This window comes from Dasypus novemcinctus, chromosome 10, assembly GCF_030445035.2.
Source record: "Dasypus novemcinctus isolate mDasNov1 chromosome 10, mDasNov1.1.hap2, whole genome shotgun sequence".
NCBI classification, from domain to species: domain Eukaryota; kingdom Metazoa; phylum Chordata; class Mammalia; order Cingulata; family Dasypodidae; genus Dasypus; species Dasypus novemcinctus.
In genome coordinates, this window is record NC_080682.1 from 8,542,918 (window position 1) to 8,569,127 (window position 26,210).

The 26,210-nt window shown below is 50.9% G+C and overlaps 1 protein-coding gene and 1 non-coding gene across 2 annotated transcripts; one reads left to right on the forward strand and one right to left on the reverse strand.

Annotated features, from left to right (window-relative positions):
• Positions 1-1,382: 1,382 nt before the first annotated feature.
• Positions 1,383-17,971, reverse strand: SF3B2 (splicing factor 3b subunit 2). Its single transcript, XM_004452498.4, has 21 exons — positions 17,770-17,971; positions 17,568-17,614; positions 17,182-17,259; positions 16,164-16,412; positions 14,880-14,997; positions 13,307-13,407; positions 12,904-13,000; positions 12,622-12,713; positions 11,995-12,210; positions 11,704-11,841; positions 11,484-11,564; positions 11,039-11,266; positions 10,051-10,200; positions 9,206-9,295; positions 8,988-9,095; positions 7,678-7,785; positions 7,324-7,466; positions 6,703-6,804; positions 2,304-2,403; positions 2,017-2,202; positions 1,383-1,615 (listed from the first exon to the last, which is right to left on the reverse strand). The coding sequence occupies exons 1-21, from the start codon at positions 17,900-17,902 to the stop codon at positions 1,544-1,546; spliced, it is 2,637 nt and encodes an 878-aa protein (XP_004452555.1). The 5' UTR covers positions 17,903-17,971; the 3' UTR covers positions 1,383-1,543.
• Positions 17,972-18,143: 172 nt separating this feature from the next.
• LOC101442265 (uncharacterized) lies at positions 18,144-26,204 on the forward strand. Its single transcript, XR_009187488.2, has 3 exons — positions 18,144-20,793; positions 21,350-21,478; positions 25,035-26,204. It is a non-coding gene; the product is annotated as an uncharacterized protein (transcript).
• Positions 26,205-26,210: the final 6 nt, after the last annotated feature.

Consider the following 26,210-nt stretch of genomic DNA (forward strand, 5'->3'; position numbering starts at 1 on the left):
CGGTCCTCGCGCTCGCCCGCTGCTGCCTGTTGCGGATCGCGCCGCGAACGGGGTGGGCGTGTCCGGGGAGGGGGCGGGGAGCCCGGTTGCGCCAGCCCCACCCAGGGCCGAGGGGCGGGGCCTGGACGCGCGCCCCGCGCTCCCACGGGGGCGGGGGCGCGCCCGCCCCCCACATCGGCTGCCCGGGCAACCCCGCCCCGCCCCACGCCGGCCCCTCCCCGGCCTCCTCGCGGCCCCCGGAGCCGGGCCAGCGGAAACCCCGCTTTTCCGGGGTGCGGCCCCGGCCGGGAAGGGGCTGCCGCGGGAACGCGCCTGGCCCCGTGGGGCCGCGGAGCCCAGGAAAACCCCGCCGGCCGCCGCGCGCTGGGCCGGAGCCCGCATTCCGACGGCCGACGTGGCCCTGCGGCCGGCCGCCACCAAGGGCGCCCAGGGGCCGGGAAGTTCCCGCCCTTGCCTGGCTCTCACCCCTAGCGAAGGCAGGGGCTCAGGGGCCTCGAGTCCAAAAGGCCTTTCGCCCTGGCTGGTGGAGCCAACCTCCTCCCCCCAAAACACATTCCTTATAGGGTCGTTGCTCTCCTCCTGCTCCCCCAGCTCTTAAGTTTCTTCCTTGGAATGTGTTTTGTGCTTCATTGCTTCATAGAATTCTACTCCTCCCTCCTAAGGCCTAGCTCGACTGCCACATCCTCCGTGGGCAGTCTTCCACACATCCTCTCCAGCATGGGCTCGAAGGCCCCTGCGGGCGAGCGCCTGGACTAGTGCACTTAGACTAACACGGGGAGGTATGAGCACAGCGCGGGACCTCTCCACCCGCAGGGCTCGGCCTGCTGGACCAGTGGTCCTGGTCCCGGTCCCGGTCTAGCATACCAAGCCGACTTCTCGGGACCAGGGGACTCGAACCTGGAGAAAGCAGGCTCCCTTACTCCCCACCCCAAATCTCAGAGGGCCTTGCTTGGAACCACTAGGGCACACGTGGACACGTGAGAACAATGTAGATTCTGAGCTGCGGTCTCTCACAGGTAAGAACTTGGGTTCTTCATCTATTAGGCCACTACCTGTCTACTAGGAAGGTCTGACCTGGCCTAATTCCCAAGCCCACTGTACTTCCCCAGCCCACCCCAGCCAGCTTAAGGGCCTTAAGCTAGCTATTTTTACTCCCCAAGGACAAAGGAGTAAGGTCAAACCAGATCTAGAGGTACTTTGTCCAGTGCCCTCAGACTTTCATCCAGGCCTTGGCTTCATCACCTGTCTCAACTGAAACATCTGATCCCTGGGCACTGGGGCAGCCCTGTGCTTGCGCGTAGAAAGAGGCTATTTTAGTTCTTTTGCAGAAGGGGGCTAAAAAGGAGATGAGGGAGGATCAGGAGCTGTTACATATTCATCTCTTTCCTTGGGAAACAGCTTTATTTACAAAACAGGTCTAAAATAAGAACATGAAATGACGAGCCATTGGAAATTGCAGGAAAGGTGGCTCTTGGGGACCCATGTATGAAGCCCAGGTGTCCAGGCAAAGGGCCTAAAGGTGAACTGGGTATATGATGGGAACCTAAAATTTGAATTCCTTGTATTTCTTGCTGCCCCCACGGCTGTCCTGGGGCTGAGCTTTCCGCTTCTTTTGCTAGAGGAGAAAGAGAGAAACAAATTACACATTAGACAATACCCTTCTCTGCCTATAAAAAAAAAAAAAAAGAGTGGGCAGCCTAACATAGCCATATAATTCTATGGAAAAAGCACTGAAACTGGATTCTGTTCGTACCTCCCTCAGACTTGGATGAGTTCCTTTCCCTCCCTGTGGCTGCTTCAATATCCTTCAAGAGGACAGCCTACAGGAGGATCTCTGAGAGGTCCAGCACTTGGGAAACTCAGGGAAACAAGCAGAGGCCACCCTTGCTCTCACCACTAGAGGGCAACATTCCACTGAAAAAGGCAGACCCTCCTCTCCACCCCAATTCCCTGCCGACATTCCACTGAAAAAGGCAGACCCTCCTCTCCACCCCAATTCCCTGCCGGAGCTCCTACCTTCTGTTTGGCGGCATGCTCGGCCACCATGTCGCTGAAGTCTTCCTTCTCCACTTGTGCCTGCTGCTCCCGCACATGCTCCTCGTACTTCTGGGTCATGGCCATGGGATCCAGCTCCAACTCTTCAGGTGCTAGGGCTACCTCCACACCCTGCAGCTCAGGGGCTGGGCCCTTCCGGCTCATAACCTGGAAAAGAGATCACAGCCTTGTCATCTCCAAAGAAGGTTCATAAACCCTAGCCTCTGCCCCCTCTCCCAGCCGCCAAGCAGTGTCTTCCAAGTGCTCACCGTCGACATGTCATAGATGTGGGTCGATCCCATCATGGCTCCCCCAACAGTGGCCGTTCTCTTCTCTGGCAACACAGTGAACAGCTGAGGTGTCTCACTTCTGCAAAGGACAATAGGGTCAAGCCCAAAAAGGGAGAGACAAAAGGGTCCCCAGGAGAAGAAACAAAAGAAAGAAGGGCAAGAGGTCCCCAGAGAGTCTGAGGAACCCAGGGGCACAACTGATGCCTGAGCAGCCTCTGTTGTTCATGTGAGGAAAGAACTGGGTCAGGGGGAGGAGGGCTGATTCCAGGGGATCCAGCCTGGAAGGCCTATAGAGGATGAACTAAGGGACCCCCCAAACTCAAGAGACCATGATTTCCCATTTAAGAAGGGCTAAAAGTCAAATACGCAAAAAGTTTCCAAGAAAATTTTGATACAGAGAAGCTGACAAAAGAGACTAGGCTACAGCAATTTCCTGTGCCTGGAGTTCTAACTTACACAAACTCAAACTTCCAGCCCTCTCAGTGGTGCAAGAGCCATCCATATCCAGTCTCATCGCCTATTTCAGTAACTGTCCTCAGATCTATCACTGTCTATCAAATCTATCACTGTCACCCCAGGCCATGTCTTCCTCTGCTTCTCTCCGCCCTGGAAGAGATCAGTCTATTCTCCATACAGGAACCAGAGTAAGCACCTTAAAATATAATTCAGAGTCTATCATTCCTTTGCTTAAAACCCTCTAAGGTTTTCGATCGTTGTTTGAACAAAACCCAAACTCTTTACCATGATCTAAAAAGTGCTTCATGATCTGGCCCCTGCTCACTAAATGCTAGCTGCAGTACCCTTCTTTCTTTTTCTGCCTTAAGTATGTGAAGTCTGAGACTTCTGCTTCAGAAAGGAGTAACCGATACCAGATTTACCCTCCCACCTGAAACCGAAAAATGGACAAAATATATGAAAGAGTGGTATTAAAGACACTGGATGGAAAACAAATGTGGCTCAACTGATAGAGTGTCCGCCTACTATACAGGAGGTCAAGGGTTTGAACCCAGGTCCTCATGGCCAGTGTGGTGAGCTGCCCACGCACAGTGCTGCCACACACAAGGAGTGCCCTGCCACGCAGGGGGCCCCCCATGTAGGGGAGCCCCATGCGCAAGGAGTGCGCCCTGCAAGGAGAGCTGCCCCGCGCAAAAGAAGAGCAGCCCGCCTAGGAGTAGTGCTGCACACACAGAGAACTGACAGCAGCAAGATGATGCAACAAAAAGAGACAGATTCCTGGTGCCACTGAGAATGTAAGCGGACACACAAGAACACACAGTGAATGGACACAAGAGAGCAGACAACGGGGGGGGGGAGGGAAGGAGAGAGAAATAAATAAAAATAAATCTTTAAAAAAATTTTAAAAAAATAGACACTGGACATTGGGCAATGAAGGACAGCAATCCCTGAGAGGGAAAACAAATGAGGTGAGCCCTACAATCATCCCAGCTTACTGCACTGAGTTTTCAGACTGCAAAACAAGTAGGGAGAACCCATGTAGAGCCAGAGAACGCCATGAGTTGAGGAGCAGAAGCTAAGAGTGAGACAAGGGAGACTAACACGGCCAGAGTTCCCAGAAAAGAAAACCAGAGAAGGGAAAGCAGCCGAGAGAGAAAATCCAGAGATCTACAGAGAATCCTCTCAGGGGTTCAGGTGCATACTTGTCAGTTTATGCCTGAGGCAACCACCAAGGCCAGGGAAAGAACCACCCGAAAGCACTGGTGGTAACAGTGCCTGGACCCCAAAGGACAGGAGCGTTGCTTATCCCCACTAGCCAGGCTGAAAAACCTTGCAATTCACAAAGCAATTCACTGCCTCGAGTACACAGAAGGATTTCTGCCTCACTAGTGGGGAGGATTGTGCACTGCTTTAGTCCTGCTTAACGAACTCTAAAAGCAAGATTTGAAAGGATCAACCTGTGTCTAAGGACCTTAACTGAATCCCTGAACAAAACTGAAGAAGACTTAGAGGAATACAAAAATATCCTGGACACAAGGTAAATTTCACAATGCCTGGCATCTAACAAAAATTACCAGGCAAAGAACCAGGAAAATGAAACCCATGATGAGAATAATCAATCAACTGAAACCAACCCAGAATTGACACAGATGATAGAATGAACAGGAAGCTACACTGAAACATTTATAACTGAATTCCACACATTCAAAAAGTTAGAGACACAGAAGACATAAAAAAGATGCAAGTCAAGCTTCTGTAGATGAAAACTATATTGGCTGAGATAAACATCTGATTAGAAATTACGGAAGCAAAGATGAGCAAACACAGTGCAGAAACTTTCTAAAATAAAACAGCAAAGAGAAATTAAAAAGTAAACAAAGCAGCAGTGAACAGGGGGACAATTTCAAGACCTAATTCATGTATAATTGGAGTTCCCAAAAGAGGAGAGAGAAGGAAACAAAAAATTAACTGAAGAAATAATGGCCAAAAGTTTTCCCAAATTAAAAAAAACTATAAACCTAGGGAACAGATGTGGCTCAAGAGATTAAGTGACTGCTTCCCACATGGGAGGCCCCAGGTTCGGTTCCCGGTACCTCCTAAAAAACTCAAAACAAACAACAAGCAAAACACCAACCCAGGGAAAGCAGATGTGGCTCAAGCATATGGGTACCTGCCTACCACATGGGAGGTCTAGAGTTCGGTTCCTGGTGCCTCCTAGAGAAGACAAGCAAGACAGCAAGCTGGCACAGCAAGATGACACAAAAAGGGGACACAAAGAGGAAACAATGAGAAACACAACAAAGCAGGGAGCAGAGGAGACCCCACAGGGGAGGTCTCCCAGGTTCAATTCCCAGTGCCTCCTAAAGAGAAGACAAGCAAAGAGAGCATACAACAAATAGACAAAGAGCATACAGGGAGCACAAACAACAAGGGGAGTAAATAAGTAAATCTTAAAAAAAAAAAAAACGCAGGGGAGCCAATGTGGCTGGTTCAGTGGTTGAGCATTGGCTACCCATATACAAGGTCCCAGGTTCAATCCCCAGCCTCCAGTACGTTAAAAATAATAATAATAATAATAATCCCACAGATCCAAGATGCTCAACAAATCCCAAGGCACAAGAAACATGAACAAAACTACCCTAAGGCATATCACAATCAAATTGCTCAAAAACAAGCGACAAAGAGAAAATCTTAAAAGCAGCCAAAGAAAAACACATTACATAGAGAAAAAAGCAAGAAAGATTTCTCCTCTGAAATGATGCAAGCAAGAAGACAGTGAAGCAACAACTTTAAAGTACTGAAAGAAAAAAAGTCAACTTAGAATCCTGTAATCAGCAAAAAATAAAAAATGGAGCCAGATAAAGAAATTTTTAGACCAAGAACCAAAAAAAAAAAAAAAAAAAAAAACAACTGAAAGAATTCAGGGCCAGCAGACCTATACAACAAGAGATGATAAAAGAAGTCCTTTCAGGCCAAAGGAAAATGATACCAATTGGAAACCTGGATATACACAAAGATCTGAGAAGCACTGGAAATGGCAACTACATGGGTTAATATTTCATACTCTTATTAAGAATATTTCAGATTCTTATTAAGTCTCTTTAAAAGACAACTGTTTATGCAAGAGTAATAGACATAGTACAGGATTTATAACATATGTAAAAGGAAAATGTATGACAATAGTGCAAAGGCTGGGTAGAGAGAAACAGATGTACACTATTATAAGGTTCTTTTACCATCCAGTAAATATAAAGGTAGACTGTGATAAATTAAAGATGCATACTGTAAACACTAAAAAGCAATCACTAAAATAACAAAGCCTTATAGTTACTAAGTCAACAAAGGAGAGACAATGGAATCATAAAAAAATATTCAGTTAATCCAAAGGAAGAAAACAGGAAGAAAGGAATAAAGAACAGAAGGGACAAAGAAAAGGTCATTTCATAATGAAAAAAGGGGCAATTCATCAAAAGGGCTTAACACTCCTCAACATTTATGCAACTAGTAAGAAAGTTTCAAAATACACAACTGTGAAAAGCCTATGCCTGTCTTAGGGCCTTTGCACTTGCTTGCACTTACTGTTTTTTCTGCCTCCGGATCATGTGTTGGCTCCTTTCTAACATTTAAATCTCAGCTCAAGTACAGCCTTTATGCCAACCAAACCCCTCATTATCGTATTCCCCAGTCTCCTTTACTTCACACCACCCTTATCCACACCTGAAATCATGTTGTTCTTTGATTACGCATTTACCTTGCCTGTCTTTTTCACTGCTAACTCTTTACTGCCTAGAGCTGTGCCTAGCAAAGAGATGGTGTTCAGTAATTGTTGTTTTATTTTTAAAGAAACAAAAGTCAGCTATCCAACCTAGCAGCTGAAGGAAAGTAAAATTCCCCTTTCTTCGACCCTGCCTGGTTCCCTCACCCATCCATTGCTTCTTCAATCTTCTTCTTCCTCAGCTCAATGAGTTCAGGAGTCTCCATTCCAGCTGGCACCGATGAGAACCCTCCAGGAGTGATTAGGCCACTGTGAAGAGAGAAACAAGCTCTGGAGTAAAGAAAACACCCCCAGGCGGCGGACTTGGCCCAGGGGTTAGGGCGTCCATCTACCACATGGGAGGTCCGCGGTTCAAACCCCGGGCCTCCCTGACCCATGTGGAGCTGGCCCATGCGCAGCGCTGATGCGCGCAAGGAGTGCCGCGCCATGCAGGGGTGTCCCCTGCGTAGGGGACCCCCACATGCAAGGAGTGTGCCCCGTAAGGAAAGTCACCCAGTGCGAAAGAAAGTGCAGCCTGCCCAGGAGTGGCACCGCACACAGAGAGCTGACACAACAAGATGATGCAACAAAAAGAAACACAGATTCCCGTGCCACTGACGACAACAGAAGCAGACAAAAAAGACACAGCAATAAGACACAGAGAACAGACAACCGGGTTGGGGGGTAGGGGAAATAAATAAACAAATCTTTTAAAAAAAGAAAGAAAAGAAAATGCCCCCAAAGATGAGATCACTTGAGACAGAGAAGCAGGCTCTCTGCTTCCCCCACCTGTCTGCAGGGGTAATGAAGCCTGTCTCATCTGGTTTGTCTTCATCACTCTCCTCCTCTTCCTCTTCTTCTGAAGATTCTTCATCAGATGGCTCCAATTCCCCCCAAGGAGTTCGATCAATCTCTTCTTCCTCAGTCTTTGTCTGAAAGAGATCAATCATTCATTCAACCAATGTTTGCTGAGTACCTTCTATGCGCCAAGCACTGTTATAAACTGAAAGCATACAAGAGTAAACAAACTACAATAATCCCTACCCACATAGAGCTTATGTTCTAGCCGATAATGAAGCTATAAACCAACCGCCCTTAACCTTCATAACAGTAAGACTAAGCTCACCAGTCCAAGGCCCATACCTGAAATTCAGCAGCATTGGTTCCAAACACATCCCCATAAAGCGGTTTCCCAGTCTCATCCACTGGGGGTTTGCCCCAGCCACCGGCGTGGTACCCAAAGGAACAGCTCTGTAAGAGAGGAAGCTGACATCAGTTCCACTCCTCATCTCCCAGAGAAGCACTGAAGCCCTAGTGAAAATTCACACCCCACGCTACAGAACTAGCACTTGGGAACTCCAGGATTTATGACTGCAGAGTAGAATTAAACGTTATATAAAGCATTACAAAGCAAAAAGCAGTAATAAGCAACAAAAGCCTAGAGGGAATGGGATGAGGAAATGGGAGGCAGAAAGTGTGCTACTAACCTCATCTTTCACAGCAGGGTCTGTGCCATCTAAAACTGAAGCATGCACTTTAAAAAACAGGACTCCAGCTTCTTCCTGATTTTTCCTAACTTTGAAAAGCTTAGAAACTCTTTGTGAGAATCTAGTTTTCTTAGGGGACAGAAAATCTTATCTGAAGTTTAACAATTACTTCTTTTTCACTTTAATGTCTTTGTTGTCCATTAAATTCCACAACAAAAAATTAATGCTTTTGATTTAAAAATAAAGATAAATTTAATGCCATTTTTGAAATAAAATTACTTTTGCCTATCTGTCCATCCATATATATCAAAGAGAGATCTTAAAACTCATTCACCAAATGTCAAACTTGGTGATTTATAAGTGGTCAAATTGTGGGTGATTTGTGTTTGCATCTTTGTACTGGTAATTTTTTTTTTTTTAATTTTTATTTTTTATTTATTTAATTCCCCTCCCCTCCCCCGGTTGTCTGTTTTCTGTGTCTTTTTGCTGCGTCTTGTTTCTTTGTCCGCTTCTGTTGTCTGTCAGCGGCACGGGAAGTGTGGGCGGTGCCATTCCTCGGCAGGCTGCTCCCTCCTTCGCGCTGGGCGGCTCTCCCTACAGGTGCACTCCTTGCGCGTGGGGCTCCCCCACGCGGGGGACACCCCTGCGTAGCACGGCACTCCTTGCGCGCATCAGCACTGCGCATGGGCCAGCTCCACACGGGTCAAGGAGGCCCGGGGCTTGAACCGCGGACCTCCCATGTGGTAGACGGACGCCCTAACCACTGGGCCAAAGTCCGTTTCCCTGTACTGGTAATTTTTGATTGAATATTTTATGAGCATTGATAAAATATTTTGTCTAAAAAATAAAAGCCAACCATTTTTTTCTTCTTTGAGATATAAAGAGTAGCATGAAAGAAGAGGGAAAAAAATCATCCTCCAGTCAAAAAGCAGAGGCAGCTGATAAGGAAGAAAGAACAGTGCTCACCTCGGGGATGGGGGAGTTCAGCCCCGGGATTTTCAGGTTGGGATACGACGGGGGTGGTCCGTATCGCTGCATGGCAATCAGCCACGGGGGAGGGACTTTGTGGGCATTCTGCAGGGGAAAGAGAATAGGACACCATCTCCTAGCCTCAGCCCTCGGTCTCTCTTCTGCCCCAATTCCCACTCTCTTCGTGCTTCCCTGGCCAGTTAATTGGCACTCACTGGTCCTACTGGCATCCCCAAGGAAATCCTTAGCTCATCAGACAGATCTCCTGGCTTCTTCTCCTTCAGTCGCGTCTCAAACTCCTTCCCCTGAGGACAAAGCAGAGAGAGCTGTATTGTGGACGCCAGACACACATTGGAAGCTCAATGGCAAGAGGACAGGAGAACAAAGATCCGTCCTAATCCACATCCGATACAAAATCCCAGAGGCCTGCCTGGTTCCACTTTGATTCTCATAATTTCTTTCCCTGATTAGAGAAGGAAGAGGAAGAAAAGCCAAGGAGAAAGGGGAAAGGGGAAATTCCCTGTGTCAATAACCCAGTATGAGAGAATACAGCCAAATCCTGGGCCTTCCTACATCAGAGGTCCTGGGTTTGGCTCCCTGTGCCTCCCAAAGAAACAAGGAAGATGAACATACGCAGTAAGTGAAAAACAACAAGGGGGTGGGGAGTTATCAGTAAAATAAATCTTTTGGGAAAAAAAAGGTCTACTATAGTAATCAATATTTCAATATTTCAAGGATCAGGAAAAAACTAAACTGTTTCTCTCACCCCCAACATTAAATGTTTCCTAAAAGCATCTGCTGCTTTGGTTCCTCTGTCCCTTAACAACCCACCATAAACAATTATTGTTTCAAAGATAAGGTCTGCTCTCTCCTCTAAAAAACCTCATTTTAAAATCTTGAATCCCGTTCCCATTGGAGGGGAATTAATGGCCTAATTCTCTAACTTCACTCTTAACTCTACGGCTGAGGGGCAAATGTACCATGTTCAAATGTCCTTCCAACTAAAGGTTACAAAGCCATGCTCAAAGGACCCAGCCCTGCCACCCCCCAGCCCCCAAACCTCGTAGTACAGGTCTCCATGGATGGTCAGTTTTGGCTTGGTCTGCCACTTGAAGAAGGCATCATGCAGCTTCTGGTAGTCAATGTCAATCTTCCCCATCTTGGGTCGAACCTTCTCTCGCATTTTTGACTTCATAGTCTTCTGTTCTTCCTGTAGCAATGGCAGAAGACACGCCACAACAGGTACTCACCAAGCCCAACTTTTAGTAGAGCATCTGGCACCCAACTTCCAAAAGAGATGGAAGGAAACCTCATTTTTCTCATTCCAAAATTCACTAAAATCCTTTCTGCTCAAATACCTCAAAAACTACATAATCCATACTGAACAAAATAGATTATACGGAATCAGCCTCAGCCAAGTGTGTGTGTGTGCATGCGTGCACACACATGTGGGTGTGTTTGTTTAAGCTATCAGATCAAGAGACTGATGATGATATTGCCTCTGGAGAGAACTGGGTGACTAAAGTATAACTAGAAGGCAGAGTTTTCACCATGCACTCTTTTGTACCTTCTGGAATTTTGCATCACATGCAAGTACTGTCTATTCAAAATACTAAATTAAAATTTAAAAATTTATACATCCACCATGACTCTTTAGCCACAAAGTGCATCAGATTCACATTGGGGACAGAGAAAACAATACCACCAGAAGAAAATGCAGGTAAGAACAAACTGGCAACATGAAAGCAGAGGAAGGAAGAGTCAAGGAGGAAGAGGGAGTGCTCAGAACCAGACACCCAGCATGGGCCCAGAGAGTAGGCTCTAAACACAGATACAAGGCCTGCCTTTCAGGTGTTTAGGTCCTGTCCCCCTGCCCCCCTGCCCCTCCTGCAGGTGGCAGGTGCCATCCTGGCTTCTAAAACAGAAAAGGGAACAATGAGACACTAACAAGCAGGTGCCTTTGTAGAACCAGATTCTGATTTTGAAGCAGTCTGCTTGCTAAGGACATGGGTTCCCCAGGGCAGGTCTGAGTCCCAGCCAGGCCTCACCTTCTCCTGCAGGGCCTCCCGCATCTCCTGGATGCCTGTGCGTTTGATGAAGTCTGGCAGCTCAAAGGGTGGCTTCTCAATGCCCCGTTTGCCCTGCAGGTACTTGCGCTTAAAACACCAGTGGCGCGGCACAGGCACAGAATTCCGAGTGGCTTTGAGATGGACCAAGAGCTTAGGGTCCTGCGCCGTCACATCATGCATCTCCACGACATCAGGCCGTGCCACCAGCTGAAAAGCACACAGCACCATGCTGCTACAAAGTCCCAATTTCTCAGCACTAAAACTTTCCTTTCTTACCCTCAAAGGACCCACCCAAATCACTCAGGTCTCCTTCAAGGGCCTCCACCCCACACCCCACCCAACACCTAACTCCCTTGTAGGGTTTGAGTTCCTCACCTGGTCGCTCAGCCAGGCCCCAGGCCCTGCTAGATCATTTCAGCCTCACCTGCTTGAGTTCGGCCACGGTGAAGCGATTCATTCGGCGCAACTTCTTCTTCGAGAGCTTGGGGGCTTCTGGCTTCTTTTCCTAGAACAGAAGAGGAATCTCGTGAGCAGGACTCCTATGTGTGAATCAAACTGTCCCGCCCACCCCAAAACTTAAGCCAATGATGGGGTGCTCACCTACAGTGCCCCCTAGAGTCCCCACAAGAGGACGTGGACCTCACCTGTTCATCATCGCTGCTATCGTCATCACTGTCCTTGTGTTCCTCCTCAAAGCCCTTCTTCTTGGGAGCTGCAGAGTTCTCTAGTTTATCAAGTTTCTCTGGCTCCTTCTCTTTCTCCTTCTTCACATCATCGGTGAGCTAAGGAAGAGGAAACATGAAAGCCCCAGCCCCAGAGCCCTCCCTACTTCCTGAACCCTGCAGTGAAAAGAGCCCCCTCGGCCCTATCGCTCCCCCCCTCCCTGCCCCTTTCCCATTCAGCTCTGCTCCTTCAGAGTACACTGCTCCTTGTACCTTGAAAGCCTCAAAAATCCTCTTGAAGAAGATGAAGTTGGGCTCATAAATTTCAGGTTCTTCAGTCACATACTCAATGTCAACATCAGCAGCTGGGGAGTCAGCGCTACGGGACCGCACTGAATCTTTCTCTCGGTCCCCAGAGCTCTCAGACGAACCCCCCCGCGCCCGCAGGGGCTTTTTCTTCTTCTTTCGGTTCCGGCGCTTACGGTTTTTCTATAAAGACAGAGAAAACCAACTAGTCAGACAATCCCAGCCCCTAATCTCCTCACCCAATCTCCCCAGTAACTCAACACTCCGTCTTCTGCCAAGGAGGCAATCCCATGAAGTGGCTGAGAAGAGACCTTGGAGTCAGGCTCCCAAGTCCTGCCATTCTCAAGCTGGGTATCACCGGGTAAATTACTGTTCCCCTCAGAACCTCAGACTTTTCATCTGTAAAACGGAGGAATTAATAGTACTCAGAAGGCCAAGGGATAGATGGCAATTAAATGAAGACATGTGTACAATACTTAGGATGGAACTGGCACAAAATAGCAGCTACTATTTCTTGAACATGTGCAATTGTTGTTATTTAAGTGCCCAAACATGGTCTCCTGCCATCCTCCCAGACCCAGCTCTGTCCCATACCTCTTTTTTTGATAGGGACACAGAGTCCTCCTCAGTCTCTGAAGCGGACTGGCCCAGGGATGAGCGAGTATCTGCTTCCATTTCCTCTTCCTCTGTAAGAGGGAAGGCAATCATCAGTCGGGAGTGCCACTGGCCTGCCGCTCACTCACTGTAATCCCTCCTTACCAAGAGCCCATTTCTCACTCGAGAGCCCTCATCCAAAAGGGATGGAGGGACAGGGCCGGAGCCTCGCCTGCTCCAGGTTCTGCCTCTGCAGCCCTGGTGACACAACAACACACTCACCCTGTTGAGAGTTCATCTCTTCCTGGCGGCTTTCCTTCAGCTGCAGGATCTTTTCCAAAGCCTGGGGGATCTTGGGGCCCACAGAGGGGTCGTCCATCTGCCAGAGACAACCCGATCATAAGGCTCATCACAGCACACTTTTGCTAGAAAGGCGGTGGTCAGGTGATGTACAGAGTAAAGAGGGCACATACCAATTGGATGCAGTAAGGTTTGGCATCCCTTGGAGTGAGCCCCAGACCCTGCCCTACCCTACATATATTTCAACTAAGTATGGCTTTCTATGTCACCCCTCCCCTGCAAGAAGTACCCTCATCTTCTCTAGGAATCCTTCTCTAATAATCAAGAGACAGTGCCTTCTAAACCACCACTCTTCTGTCTTTGAGGACGAAATCACCCATCTCACCTCTCTGTTCTCATCTCCAGGAGGGGGAGGAGGACCACGAGGCCGAGGAACAGGAGCCCCCATGGGCAAAACAGTAGGAGAGGGGCCCACCGGAGCCGCTACTGAGAGAAGAGAGAAAGAAAACCAGTGTCCAAAGAGAACGCTCATCAAAAAATTAGCTTCTGACTGTATAACACAGGGAATGCAGTGATGGAAGATGGACTGTGGTTAACAAGACAAATACAAGAACATTCTCTCATGAACAAATGTATAACACTAATACAGGTGTTAATAACCAGGTGGGTTGGGGGGAAAATATACCAAATAGAAGATATTGGCTATAGTAAGAATTGTTTTTTTTTAAGATTTCTCCCTACCCTCCTTGTTGTTTTTCACTGGCTGTGTCTGTTTATTTAGGAGGCCCTGGGATCTCTGATATAGGAAGGAGGTGCCTAATCACTTGAGCTACCTCCGCTTCCTATTTTGTTCTCTCATTATGTTTTTCCTTTTGTTGCGTCATCTCGTTGTACCAGCTTGCCACACTTGCCCATCGTGTCAGCTCGCTGTCTTCTTTAGGGGGTACCAAGAACCTCTGCTCCCTGCTTTATTGTGTCTCTCATGTTTTTTCTTATATCTCATTATGTCAGCTTGCCGTGGCTGCCCATCACACTAGCTCACTCTCTTCTTTAGGAGGTGCCGGGATCTGAATCAGCGACCTCCCATGTGGTAGGTGGGAGCACAGTCACCTGAGCCACAGTTGCTTCCCAGTAGTAATATTTTGACGATGTTCTTTCATAGTTTGTAGCAAATGTTGTGGTGGGGTGATGTATGGGAACCCTGTATGATGATGATATGTGTGTTTTCTTAGTAAGTTCACAACTTTTACTATACAGTTATTGTTTATGTATGTTCATATATGAATGATATACTTAAATAAAACTTTATTTTAGAAAAATAACTTTCCGTGCTAAAAGTCAAGGTGATGGTGACCCTTCAGAAGAAAAAGAAGCCTAAAGGGGCTTTTGGGATGCTGAAAACACTTTGATTCTTCTTCTTTTGTTTTTTTAATCTGTTCCCCCACCCACACCCCCACTGTCTGCTCTCTGTGTCCATTCACTGTGTTCTCTGTCCGCTTGCATTCTTGTCAGCAGTACTGGGAATCTGTGTCTCTTCTTGTTGCATCATCTTGCTGCATCAGCTCTCCGTGTGTGGTGCCACTCATAGGCAGGTTGCACTTTTTTCATGCTGGGTGCACTCCTTGCGCATGGGGCTCCCCTACACGAGGGACACCCCCACGTGGCACGGCACTCCTTGTGCGCATCAGCACTGCGCATGGGTCAGGAGGCCCTGGGTTTGAACCCTGGACCTATCATATGGTAGGTGGACGCTCTATTAGTTGAGCCAAATCCGCTTCCCACACTTTGATTCTTGGTCCAGGTACTGCTTGTATGGGTGTGTTCAGTTTGTGAAATTTCACTGAATTATATACTTGCAATTCATGTACTTTTTGGTGAATATGAACTTAAATAAAAAATTAAAAAAGAAAAAATGTAATTAACTTCCTTGCCCTTCCCTTTCATTTCCAGGGTCTTACCTCGAGGACCCAGAGGAGTGCGAACACCCATTTGGCCCATGTCTTGTGGGGGCCGAGAGACTGGGGCGCCCATCTTAGCAATCTCCTGCTGCCGTTCTTGCTCCAGAAGCACAGCTGCCTAGAGGAGGGAAGCAAGAGTGGAGACAGAGCTTGCAACTCTGTCTGGTGACGGGCCCTAACAAGTGCATTCTTCCAGGCTGGTAAGAGGCCTGAGGAGACCAATCAGGAACCACTCAGGCTTGGGGAGCTCCCCCTACTCCCACGCTTCCAACTTCCAGGCCACTGATCCAAATGGAGAAGCCTTCTCATCACCATGGAAAATCCCTGGAAATAACACCTAGGAAAACCCTGGGAAATGTCTAGCTCCTAACATAGACACTAATATTTAAATACTGCCTTCTATTTTTTTAATAAGAATTTTTTTCCTCCAAAGATTAAGTTACCTAGAAGGACTATGAGTTATTTTCTTGTATCTACTTCCCAAGATCTAGTACAGTCTGGACAGATAGTATTTTGGTAGTACTTCTTCACCTGTTGCTCTTAAAGCTGTTTTTTTTCAAATGATCCCAAGTAACCAATTAGGTAACAATTAAAACAAAGCACCTCTGGGGATAACTTCTCACTCATCATCCCCAAACTCATATTTGTCATATCATGTAGTCTAAATCCCATATAAATTATTAAATTAGCCAAAATTTCTCTCCAAGGTACTTAAAGTGACATCATATAATATAAGCAGAGGTCAACTAACTTTTCTGGCAAGGGCCAGACTTCTTGCATGTTTGTTTTCACAACCCTTTAAATATATACATATGTAAAAAATTCGTGGCCTGCAGGTCATACAAAAATAGGCCACAGGCCAGTGTGACAAGCCTGGACTAAAGAATAGCTACTATTATTCAGGAGATACTGGACAATAGCTGGGGGTGATGGAGCTTCCAAGGAGAACTTGAACAGTGCATCTTGTTTTAGGCAGTAGGCACAAAAACAACAGTCAACTGACTGACCACAAGGTCAGAGATTAAGGAGAGGAGCATTACCCACTTCTGCTTCTCCAAGAGCTCATATTCCTTCAGTGAATGATCTCCCTGCTTAAAAGAAAAAAACAAACTCATACCAGCACTGATACCCCAAAGGCCAGTCTGCTACAACTCTTCTGCCTAGGGTCCACTAGCCTAGGGCCTATGCTCTACTCTTTGGTCTGGAGCTTTCTAGAAGCTTCAGCCCCAGGATCCAGCTTCAGGGGCCTGGCAAGGCTGAGGCCCAGGTTTCTGCCTGCCCTACCTGCTTGGCACGTTCCTCTTGCTGCATCAGCAATGCCGCCTGCTGCTGTGCCAACTTCAGCCGCTCCTCCTCTGACAGTGCCACAGGCTCACCCACACGAAGGGGAGGTGGGGGTCCCAGGTTTGGTGGGTGGGGTCCAACTCCCATAGGAAAGCCAAGGCCAAGGCCTGGTGGAGGTGGTGGGGGTGGTGGAGGAGGTTGCAGAGGAGGGAGTCCCATAGGTGGAGGTGGCATGGGAATCCCAGAGAGCTGTGGAGAGAATATAACCATAAACCAGAAAACATTTATCTACTCAGCCTGCAAACATCTGCAGGGGACCTATGAGCCAGGTGCTGGGATTCTTGCATATAAGAAGAGAATGCTCCAAACCAATATCTAGAGAAAAGAATGTTAATTTTGGGGTATTGACTGAAGAAAGCTATCGACTCTCTCCCCTCAAAAATATCATGAATGAAATTTTGCACACAATTTCAGGATGTTCAGGGATACTTCTAAAGGCCACCTAGGGACTCCTCGTTCCACACACAGAGGTCAATGCACCCCAGATCAGAGCCACTGCTTTAGGGAAAAAAAGCCAACTCATGGATCAGAAGGGATATGGAAGCTGCAAGTAATTAAATATGTAGGAACCAGTGTGCCAGGGTACCCAGCAAACCCTAATGACTCACTGGATACAGGGTGGTATGCAATCAATTCAGAGAGCTGGCCTTCAATGCCTCACTGAACAACTTGGGAATTATGCCTGGGGAAGGCAAGGAAGAGGATGATTACTTCCAGGCAGGGGAGGATCAACTCAGGCTTCCAGGTATTTAAGCTGAGTCCTAAATGACAGAATTTGGAGAAGCAGACATTGAGGAAGGAAGCAAACATCAGGACCAAGAGAGAATTGAAGCGCTCTCAAGTCTCCTGACAGTACCTCCCTGCCCAATCTGAGAGCTGCAGACCCAGTATACTGTATGTGACAGAAGGAAACAAGTCTGGGAAGAAGGGACCTTATATCGTGGAACAACCTCCTCACCTGTGCTGACATGGGAGGAGGTGCAGTTTTGTCTCCATCTTCCCCTCTCAGAACCGGCCGATTCAGCACTATGCCAGTCTGTAAAAGAAAAAGGCCAAGGTAGGTAGTAGATCCACGAGGAGCTGTTACAGTAAAGGACGTTTCCTCCCATTCATTCAATAAAATTCACCCAGTGCTTGTCTGCCAGAACTCAGGCTTGGCATTGGGGAAGACCAACATATAATATAAAGAAACTATTACGACAGAGCGAGAAATGGCAGGACGGGCAAAAAAAGCAAGCCCACCCTGTGCCGAGGTACATAAAGAATGAAGATGGAGCCGTGAGCGGACGTGAAGGCCTCCTTGAGAAACTCGGCCTATCCTGACATCCCGCCGCGGGCACTTACCTGGCGAGAGTAACTCTGCAGCCGCTCCACCAGCTCCTCGCGACTCCCTGAGGGGGTAAAGGCACAGGATCAGTGAGGACCCGGTCTGGCCCGGTCAGGCCCAGCGGCCCGCCTCCGCCCCCTACCCCGGGTCACCCAGGTAACCAGGCTCCACTTTCTTGCAGGACCACGCGGGGCCCTTTTGGTTTCCCGTGCTTCTCACCCTGGATCGGAGCTCCGATCTCTGCCAACTTGGCCTGAAGTTCCTGGGCAGCCCAAGCGCCATAGTGCCCTGGGGGTGGCGGCGGCGGCAGCTGCAATTCCCCTTTAGGTGGCTCCGAGTGATCCGCCGCCATCTTAGCCACAGGAAGGCGCGCAACCAATCCGGAAGCTTGGTCCAGCCTTCGGGCTCAATTCCCGGAACTTCCGGCAGTGCGTACGCCACGTCCTCTCGCGGGTTGGAGGGACTTTCTTATTAGGGCCCGCCCCCTGATTACGTTAGGAAAAGTGATTCGCCACAGAGGCACCCTTTCTCCAATGGCCCTTAGAGGGGCTGTCGCAAAGCCTTCTGGGAGTTGTAGTACACAAGCCCCGGTTTGTGAGGTTCGGACGCTGAGAGCACAGTGTTCACGCGACGGCGCTGAGAAGTGCATTGCTTGGGTGGTCGGTGGTGCTGCCGAGCTAGCGCATTTTGCCCCTGGGGCGTGCTTGCCACTGGGGCGCGGACTTTGAGCCTTACCCCCCCCGCCCCGCCCCCGACTCCCTGATCAGGCGTGAGAGGCCGGGACGCTTGCGTTCCCGGGGAGTCTCGCAAGACTCATTACCCTGGCGGTCGCGCACTGCGGCTGCCAAGCGGGAGGGTGAAGCGCTGCGAGTGATAACACAGTGTCTAATTGTCTGCCCGCTCGCCCCCGACCCCGGCGTGGATGAATGGACTGAAAGGGGATCGGAGCCGGGAAAGGAGCGGGCCTGCGGGCTGAGTTCCAGCTGCTGCCGACAACGGGAAGGGAAACAGCCCCCTTTCCCCGCTTCCAGGCTGGCTCAAACGTCGACTCCTCCGCTACGCGTTCTCCCGCTTTCCTTTCCTTCCTTGGAGCTCCCATAATGAGGCAGGTTAGTATAAGGAACTGGGGAAGGCAGCTGGTCAGAATGAAGTAGTAACAGCTGGGACCACCTGGTCAGAACAAAGCCATGAAACCGGTACCTGTAAACCCCCGAGGGAAGGCCGCTGCTTGAGAACACACAGCTGTAACCCTTACAGCCGAAAAGCCTACCAAAAACTTTGGTCACGAGGTCCCATTTGAATGTTCTGCGCTCAAAAGAAGTCCCCAATAACTCCAAACAGAAAGGCCTCTGCATTGGTTCCCTAAAACTAACAGGTGAAGGTGAAAAGGCAACCAACTGGGACAGCAGGTAGCTGAGATCCCTCCTGCATATGGTGAAGGAGGAGGAGGAAAGGCCTACCCCGGAGCCTCATGCACGTGCCTGACCCGTTAGCACACCTGTACTGGTGTCCTGGATGTGTACTATTTCTTCACTTGTTTCTTAATAAGCTCTTTACTCCCTTGCCTACCCTATGGCATGTCCTTAAATTCCTTTATGCGACGCAGGCAACGAACCCAGAGCCCAGAGTGTTGCGCTAACGATAAAAGGTTCAAATCTCCACCATTCAAGTCTGATTTTTTGCCCCTTCTCCTCACCTCCACCCCCATCCCCAAGAGTGTGGGCTGGGACCTGGTCCTCCGACTGTCTCTCAGTACCCAGCATTCAAGTGGTGCTCAGCAAATGATAACTACTGGGGAAAAAAAAAAAGACTAAATGGAACAATCTTTTTGGCATCAGGATTTGCAACTTTCTTCCTCTCAATAATGAACTTGGTCCCTTTCTTCCCTCAGCTCCACCAGTCCTCTCCCAAGCTGCCTTCGCAGCCTGAGGGAGAGATAGACTGGTGCCCTTTGCCGCAGCTAGCTCCGCACTCTCACTGTCAGCCAGGCTGTGTAAGTGTGTGTGTGAGTGCAATGGGTGAGGAAAGGACTCAGGTTAAGCTTAATTTATCGGCCCCCTCCACACAGACCCTTTTGTTCTCTCTATTTAGCACCATTTCACCAACTGTCCCCAATAGAGAAGTAGTGTTGGATGCAGGAGGAAAAAAAAGGATGGTACCCCAGGTCCAAAGGAGCTTCATTTGGGTAGAGATAGAGAAAAGGACTAGGCCAGGAAGATTGGCTCGTGTCCTAGCCCTGGAAGAGAAGTTCCCTTTCATTCCTGCCCAAATCTTGATTAGTCCACCTTCTATTTCCACCACCTCCTTAGTCAACTGCTGCCACTCCCAGAAAGAACAGCACAGAACACAGAACAGTGGTGTTAGCCCACTCAAGTGGAACCTTCCTTCCCGACCCACTCAGGCAGAACCTTTCTGACCCAACGGAAGGTTTTCTGTAACCTGAGAGCCCTAGCAGGTCGTCTGAGGCTGGAGGCCCCCTGTGGTGTGTGTGCTGGGGAAGGAGGGGGAGTCTCTGTCTCAGACAGGAGAAGCTAAGGGCTGTGTGGTGAGGGGTTAATGTATCCAAGGGCCAGAAAAGGACAGGTCACATGGGATCTCATTTCATCCTGGAGGCAGGATTCGCCCCATTGTGCAGAGGGGATTATTGAGGGGTGGAGAGAAGCTCACATGCCTCAGGGGCCAAACTGGGACCACAAGCAGATCCCCTGGCTCTGAGAGTCCCCACTCCCTTCTCAACAAGGACCCTCACACAATTCCTCCACCTTGCTGCGTGGCCCTGAAAAGGGATACCCAGCGGCTCCCATCCTAGCCTTGGAGAGCTTCCCTAGCTCCAGGATCACTGCCATAACCAGAGAGAAGGAGAAAGCGGGCTTCGGGGCCAGCCCCAGAACGTGATGGGGGCCCTTGGCATCAGGGTGCTGCTGCCCGACTCCCAGGTAGTAGGAACTAACTACAAAGGCAGGAGGAAATTCAGGAAATCCCCAACACACACACACACACACACACACACACACACAGTGCACACAGAGAGCCTTCACCTGGGCTAACTGTGCAGTCTCAGAACAGCTCTAAGAGGAGGGCAGGAGTGTCTATTTCCATCTTAGGGTTGGAAGCATCCGGGCTCTGGAGTTGCTTCTTGACTCTGGGACTTAACAGCAGAACCAGCATTGAACTTGCATCATCTGATTCCTGGTGTGAGGTGCCTGGGCAAGGGTCCCAGGCCCACTAAAGCCGGGATCAGGAGTGAGTCGGGAGCCCAGGTGGGAAGAAGGAGTGTGTGAGCAGCAGAGGGCCACCTCAGGGGGATGGGAGGCAGGCTAGAAGGGAAGGGCCCTGGGGATGTAATGGCAGATGGGACCAGACCAGAGGCTGAAGCTCTGCTTCTCCGCAGGTGGTGGAAAGAGCAGGAGGGAGGGGGGAGGGAGGAGTGGGCTCTCCTATAAGTGTACCTGGGTCTCTAAGTGTCCCAGGACTAAGGCTCCACCAGCGCAAGGATGACCAGGGCCATCCAGGAATGCCCTGCAATGCCAGAGAGTTCAGGCACCTTTTGGGGCTCAATTTCCCCTGACCCCGTTGGTGTCCAGACCCAGCAAGCCTCGCAAAGCGGGAGAGCGTTCCCGCGGCCAGCCGGGGCTGCCCCCTCCCCTCCTCGCTCCTCGCTCCCCTCGCCCTCCCCTCCGCTGCGCGGATCGGCCCCCGCCCCCGCCCCGCCTCCGGTGTGCGATGGGGGGCGGGCGGCCGGCGGAGCCCGAGGAGCGGAGCCGGGCGGACGCCGCCACCTGATCCCATCCCGGCGCAGCGAGGCGACCGACCCGCACCCGGCGCGCAGGGCCCCCGGAACCCTCAGAACCGGCCCGGACCTCGAGACCAGGCGCGGGACGTAGCGGCGACCACCCCCTACCCGGGTGGGAGGCACAGCCCGCGCGGCGTGAGTACCACAGTGGCCGGCCTGGGGCTGGGGGCGCCGGGGGGGACCGGACCAGGATGGGGGACGAGCGGTGGACCGGAGAATGCCCTGGGGGCCTACTGCCTGGAGAGGGTGAGGAGGGGGTGCCCTGAGAAGCTGGAGAGGACGGGGTGCGAGGGCAAATCCGGCCTGTGCTCTATGTGACCGGATGCCGGTGACCGATCCCTGGGGGAGGTTGGGATGAAATCGAGGGAATGTGTGTGTGAATGGGGGTGGGGGGAGTGATGGAGAGAGGAGGATGAAGGGAATTCGGAGGCACTGATGACGTGGGGGTGGATGAGAGGGAGAGGGGACTGGCGGGGACCTGGCCCATGCTAGAGGAAGGAAAAAAATGTGAAAAAAAAAGGTGGAAGGACATTTGATCTCCTGGGGCCATTAATTTGCAAACCCCCTCTGTCACTCACCCATTCCTCTCCCTCTGTGCCCTGGGTCAGTTTCCCTGCTCAACCTGCTCTGCCACCCCTCAAGCTTGGATGGAGCCTCCAAGTCATCCAGCACTCGGTCCAGGTGGTCCAGGCCAGGGCCACCCCCCTCCTCTAAGTGCAGGCCCCGGCTGGAGCTGGGAGGGGGGAAGAGAAAGGCTCCTCTGGGAGCGAGTAGGTGCCCAGGCCAGTTTCAAAGCTCTGTTTCAAAGCTCTGGCTGGCAGAACCATTTCTTCCTTGGTTCCCTGGAGAAAGGAAAGCAATTTACAAAACCAGGCAGCAGCCTGAGGTAGATTGTTCTTCCTAAAATTAGCACTGATGTTGTGAGGATGGGCATCCTGCCCTGCCGGGGATAACGGGGGGACCCTCTCCCTCTCCAGGGGAGCCTGGGGTGAAGTCTGAAGCATCTGAGGAGCAGCCTGCCCCAGCAGCACTGCCAGGCACCCCCACAAGCCTGGCGATGACAGGGGAAGCCTGGCTCCAGCAGCCCCCGCCGTGGTTGCCAGTGCTCTGACGCCAAGAGGTCCCTTAGAGTGAACCTGCCCAGGGAAGGCAGGCCTCCTCCAGTGTCCGTGCAGCACCCTCTCTCAGGACCCAGAGGGGTTAGCCTTGGCCAAGAGCCCAACCCGACAAGACAGGGTTACTGCCTTCAAATACATGAAGGCGTGTTATGGGCCTTTCTGTGGGGTCCAGGAGATCAGCCCTGACAATAAGCAGAGAAAGGGTAGAAGGAGGTGAGCAGGGGAAGCTACCCCCGGAGGCAGGCTGATCCTGGCTGTCCCAGAAAGAACTTTCCATCAGCCGAGGCTGCTCAGAAGTGGACCAGGCGGTGTATGGAGGTAACGAGCAGCCTGTTTGTGACTGGGGCTGAGCAGAAGCTGGTGCCCACCTTCTGGGGGTGCTGCCCAGGGGACTGCAGCACCAACGAGACCGTGTATGTGAGTGGCCTAAGCCTGGGGGCTGGCTGGCTCCACGGGGCTGAGCTGTGGAAGGGAACGTGTACAGGAGTGGGGTGGGGGGGCACCGAGAATGCCTGGCACCTTTTTCTGGGGAAATGCCCACTGCAGCTCCCCCTTTGCTGACCCCAACTCCTCTGAGAAACAATAGGGTTTCTGCAAGTTTACCAGGATGGAAATGGGCTGGCTCCTGATGTTGCCTCTCTTGGGAAACTCCAGTGGAGGCACCAAGACCTCTAGGCAGGACAGTGACAAAGGAAAGAAGGTATGCCTCCTGGAGGGCTCAGGGCTCTGACTTCCTCCTGCAGGCTCTCCCACCCAGGCAGAACCAGCTGCTCCTCTGTGCCAGCAAGCCTTGAAGAGACAGGGAGGGCCCAAGGCTTCCTCTGCTATGCCCTTGGCTGCCCTCTGTGGCTAGACCCTTCACCCTACTCAGGCTCCAGGCGGCTTAAGTTTGTTGGCAGGCTGGTGGAGGAAACCAGGTGAGGGGGCCTGGAGAGAAGGGGAAGGCATAAGCAGGGCATCTTTCCACGCAAACAGGTTTAAATGTAATCCAGGATTAGATGGGGGTGGGAGGAAGTCTTAGAGAGGAGAGCTCGGAGGCCAAGACCAGAGCCCCAGGGGAAGGCGATGGTCAAAAGAGTTTTCACGTGACGTCACCCCTCCTGGGACCCAGGTGTCCTAGTTCCACACACGCGCACATGCCCACCAGTTTCCAGCTCTCCCCTTTGGAGAGGGTTGAGTGTGAGGCCTGAAGCTGAACCTGAACCTGGAGACTGAGGCCCCTGTGACAGACTCCACCCTAGCCTGGGGATAGGCATCGCTGCTGAAGCTGACTTTCCACTACAGCTGCCAAGGGCTGGGCTGCCCTGGAGCCAAGCCATTCATGCGGAGACAGGTGACTGGCTGGAAACCAGGCCCTTCTGCCACCTCTCACTCCTGCTGCTCACTCAGGCCAGAGGTCCACCATCTCCTGGAGCCACCTCCATGCTCCCCGCACCCCCACCCCCTCCCAGGCTGCCATCCCCCGGCTTTGGCCAAGCACCTCTCAAGGCAGAGCCAGCTGAGGGGGCAGGCTGGGTTTCAGGTATCTGAAGATGGAATCCAGTTAGGATTCCAGGATTCCAATCTCTCCTTTCGCGCATTGATTTATCCATCTTGGGCCGTCAGATCAGGAACTGAGCTAGGACAGCGCAGAGCTCAGTAGCATGCAGAATTGCCAGAGTCCAAGGCAGGGATGGGGACGTGAATTACACACAGAAGCGGCACACAGAACGTCCCAGGGCATGACTGCACCCAGAAAGAGCAGGGTCTGAATCCTGCCTCTGCTAATGCCAGCTGGGTGACATGGAACAAGTGACAGCATCTCTTAGAGCCTCAGGTCTCTCATCTGTAAAATGGGATTAACACCTACCTTAGGGTATGGCGTGGGATGCAGTTTTGATCCCTCCCCTATCTCGGGGACTTGAGAAGGTACCAGCCTGGTAGGTGTTGCTGAGCGCTCAGCTAGTCGGTGACTGAGCTGGATTTGGAATCCAACCTGAATCGAGTCCAGGATCCTTCTCACTGCATCACATCCCCCCTCTTCACTCTGAGTGCCCCCACTCTTCCCCCATCTTAGTCTGCAGGGTGGAAGGACTGCAAACACCTTCTTCTCACTAATTCTGGAGTGCTGGGCAAGGCATCTGACTTCAGAGCCCCTGGGGAGCCAGGACCAACCATAGGCTGAAGCAATCAGGCAAGGAGTCCTGCAGGATGGGAAACCTGGAGTTGAGACCTCTGTGCTCTGAGCCAAGTCCCAGGGCTGAGGAGAGTCTACTGAGTAAATGGATATAAAGTAAATGGCCGGGAGACAAAGCCGAAGTAGGGACAGGCGGAGAAGCAGAGACAGGGCTTAAGGAAGGGATGGCTACTGCCTGAGGGGCTGGCCACACCCCAGGCCCTGTAATTCCACCCAAGACTAGTTATCTAGAGCAGTGAGGAGATAGGGTCTTGGTACCTGGTGGTAGGAATCTGATCTTCCCTGGCCTCTCTGCTCACCCCACCCCTTTGGAGCTCTCCTTTCTCACAGTCCTGCTAGGGCCCAAAGCCCATCTCCTCCACCCACTGCAAACCTGTCTGCCTCTTTCTCCTGCCAGGCCTCTCTTAGGGAACACTGGCCCTGCTACCGGAGCCTCAAGAGCCCCCATGAGTGCCGGCGAAGGGCATCCTGGATAGCGAGGCCCTCGCTGGCCCAGGGCTGGACACCCCACCATGCCCCCCATCCTCCAGCGCCTGCAGCAGACCACCAAGAAGATGAGCCGCAGAAAAATCCTGCTGCTGGTGCTAGGGTGCAGCACTGTAAGCCTCCTCATCCACCAGGGAGTGCAGCTCAGCTGGTAAGGAGGCCGGGCCTCGGTGAGGGGCAGGCCCGAGGGCGGGACAGGCCTAGGGCAGCCCAAAACCAGCGATTTCCTTGCCATGCCTTCCACCTGCCCTTCCATTGGGTGCCGCTCCTTCTCCCTATTCTGAAAGCACTTTTTCCATAACATTATCTGTAAATCCACATGGCCTCCCTAGGCAGGGATGAGTCTTCAGTGAAAAGGTTGACTGCTTTGCTCAGTCATACAGTTAGTCAGTGACTGAGCTGGGTTCAAAGCCAGCCTCAATCTAGTCCAGGATCCTTCCCACTGCATCACACTCCCTCCCTCCTCACCCGCTCAACCTAGTCCCCTGGTGAAAGGACTGCACACTACTTCTTCTCACTTCCCTTGTGCTGGCAAGCCACTTCACTCCTGAGTTCTGGTTTCCTCATCTCTAAAACGGGAATGATGATATGTGACCCAGACTACCCACCCTGATAAAAGATACCATGTGACAACTAATGGGAGCCCCTGGCCCTGCTCCTGACTCAGTGTGTGGATCCCAACAAATCATGACCCCACGTGGCCTCAACATCCCCATTTTCTACACAGTCTGACCCTGAAGATGGAGGGAACAGGCCCCCTTGGCTGGATGCTCTGCTGGTCTTTATTAGGGCTGTCTCTGTCAACATCATGCTGAGCCCAGACCAGCCACAGATGGGAAACATCAGTGGTGTTCAGGCTGCCAAAGCTGCCTAGAATTGTCCTCGATACACGAGGCTTAGGATGGTAAAGGATCTTACAGGTTCCCTGCGATCCCAAACACCCTTATTTCAGGAATGAGGAAACAGAAATGAAAGCTTCCTGACAGCAAGGAGTATTATGTGTTTTTCATAGTAAGGTATCTCTTGAGCATCTTAATAATGCCTGGCACAGAGCAGTTCCTCACAAAATAATCTTTGAATGAATGAA

Excerpts from the sequence above, each read along its gene's own strand:
- SF3B2 (XM_004452498.4), bottom strand. The coding sequence starts at position 17,902 with ATGGCGGCGGATCACTCGGAGCCACCTAAAGGGGAATTGCAGCTGCCG. Across the intron at positions 13,408-14,879 it reads CACTCCTCTGGGTCCTCGAG|TAGCGGCTCCGGTGGGCCCC; the intron begins GTAAGACCCTGG and ends CTCTTCTCTCAG. Across the intron at positions 9,296-10,050 it reads ATGGAGACCTGTACTACGAG|GGGAAGGAGTTTGAGACGCG; the intron begins GTTTGGGGGCTG and ends CTTTGTCCTCAG.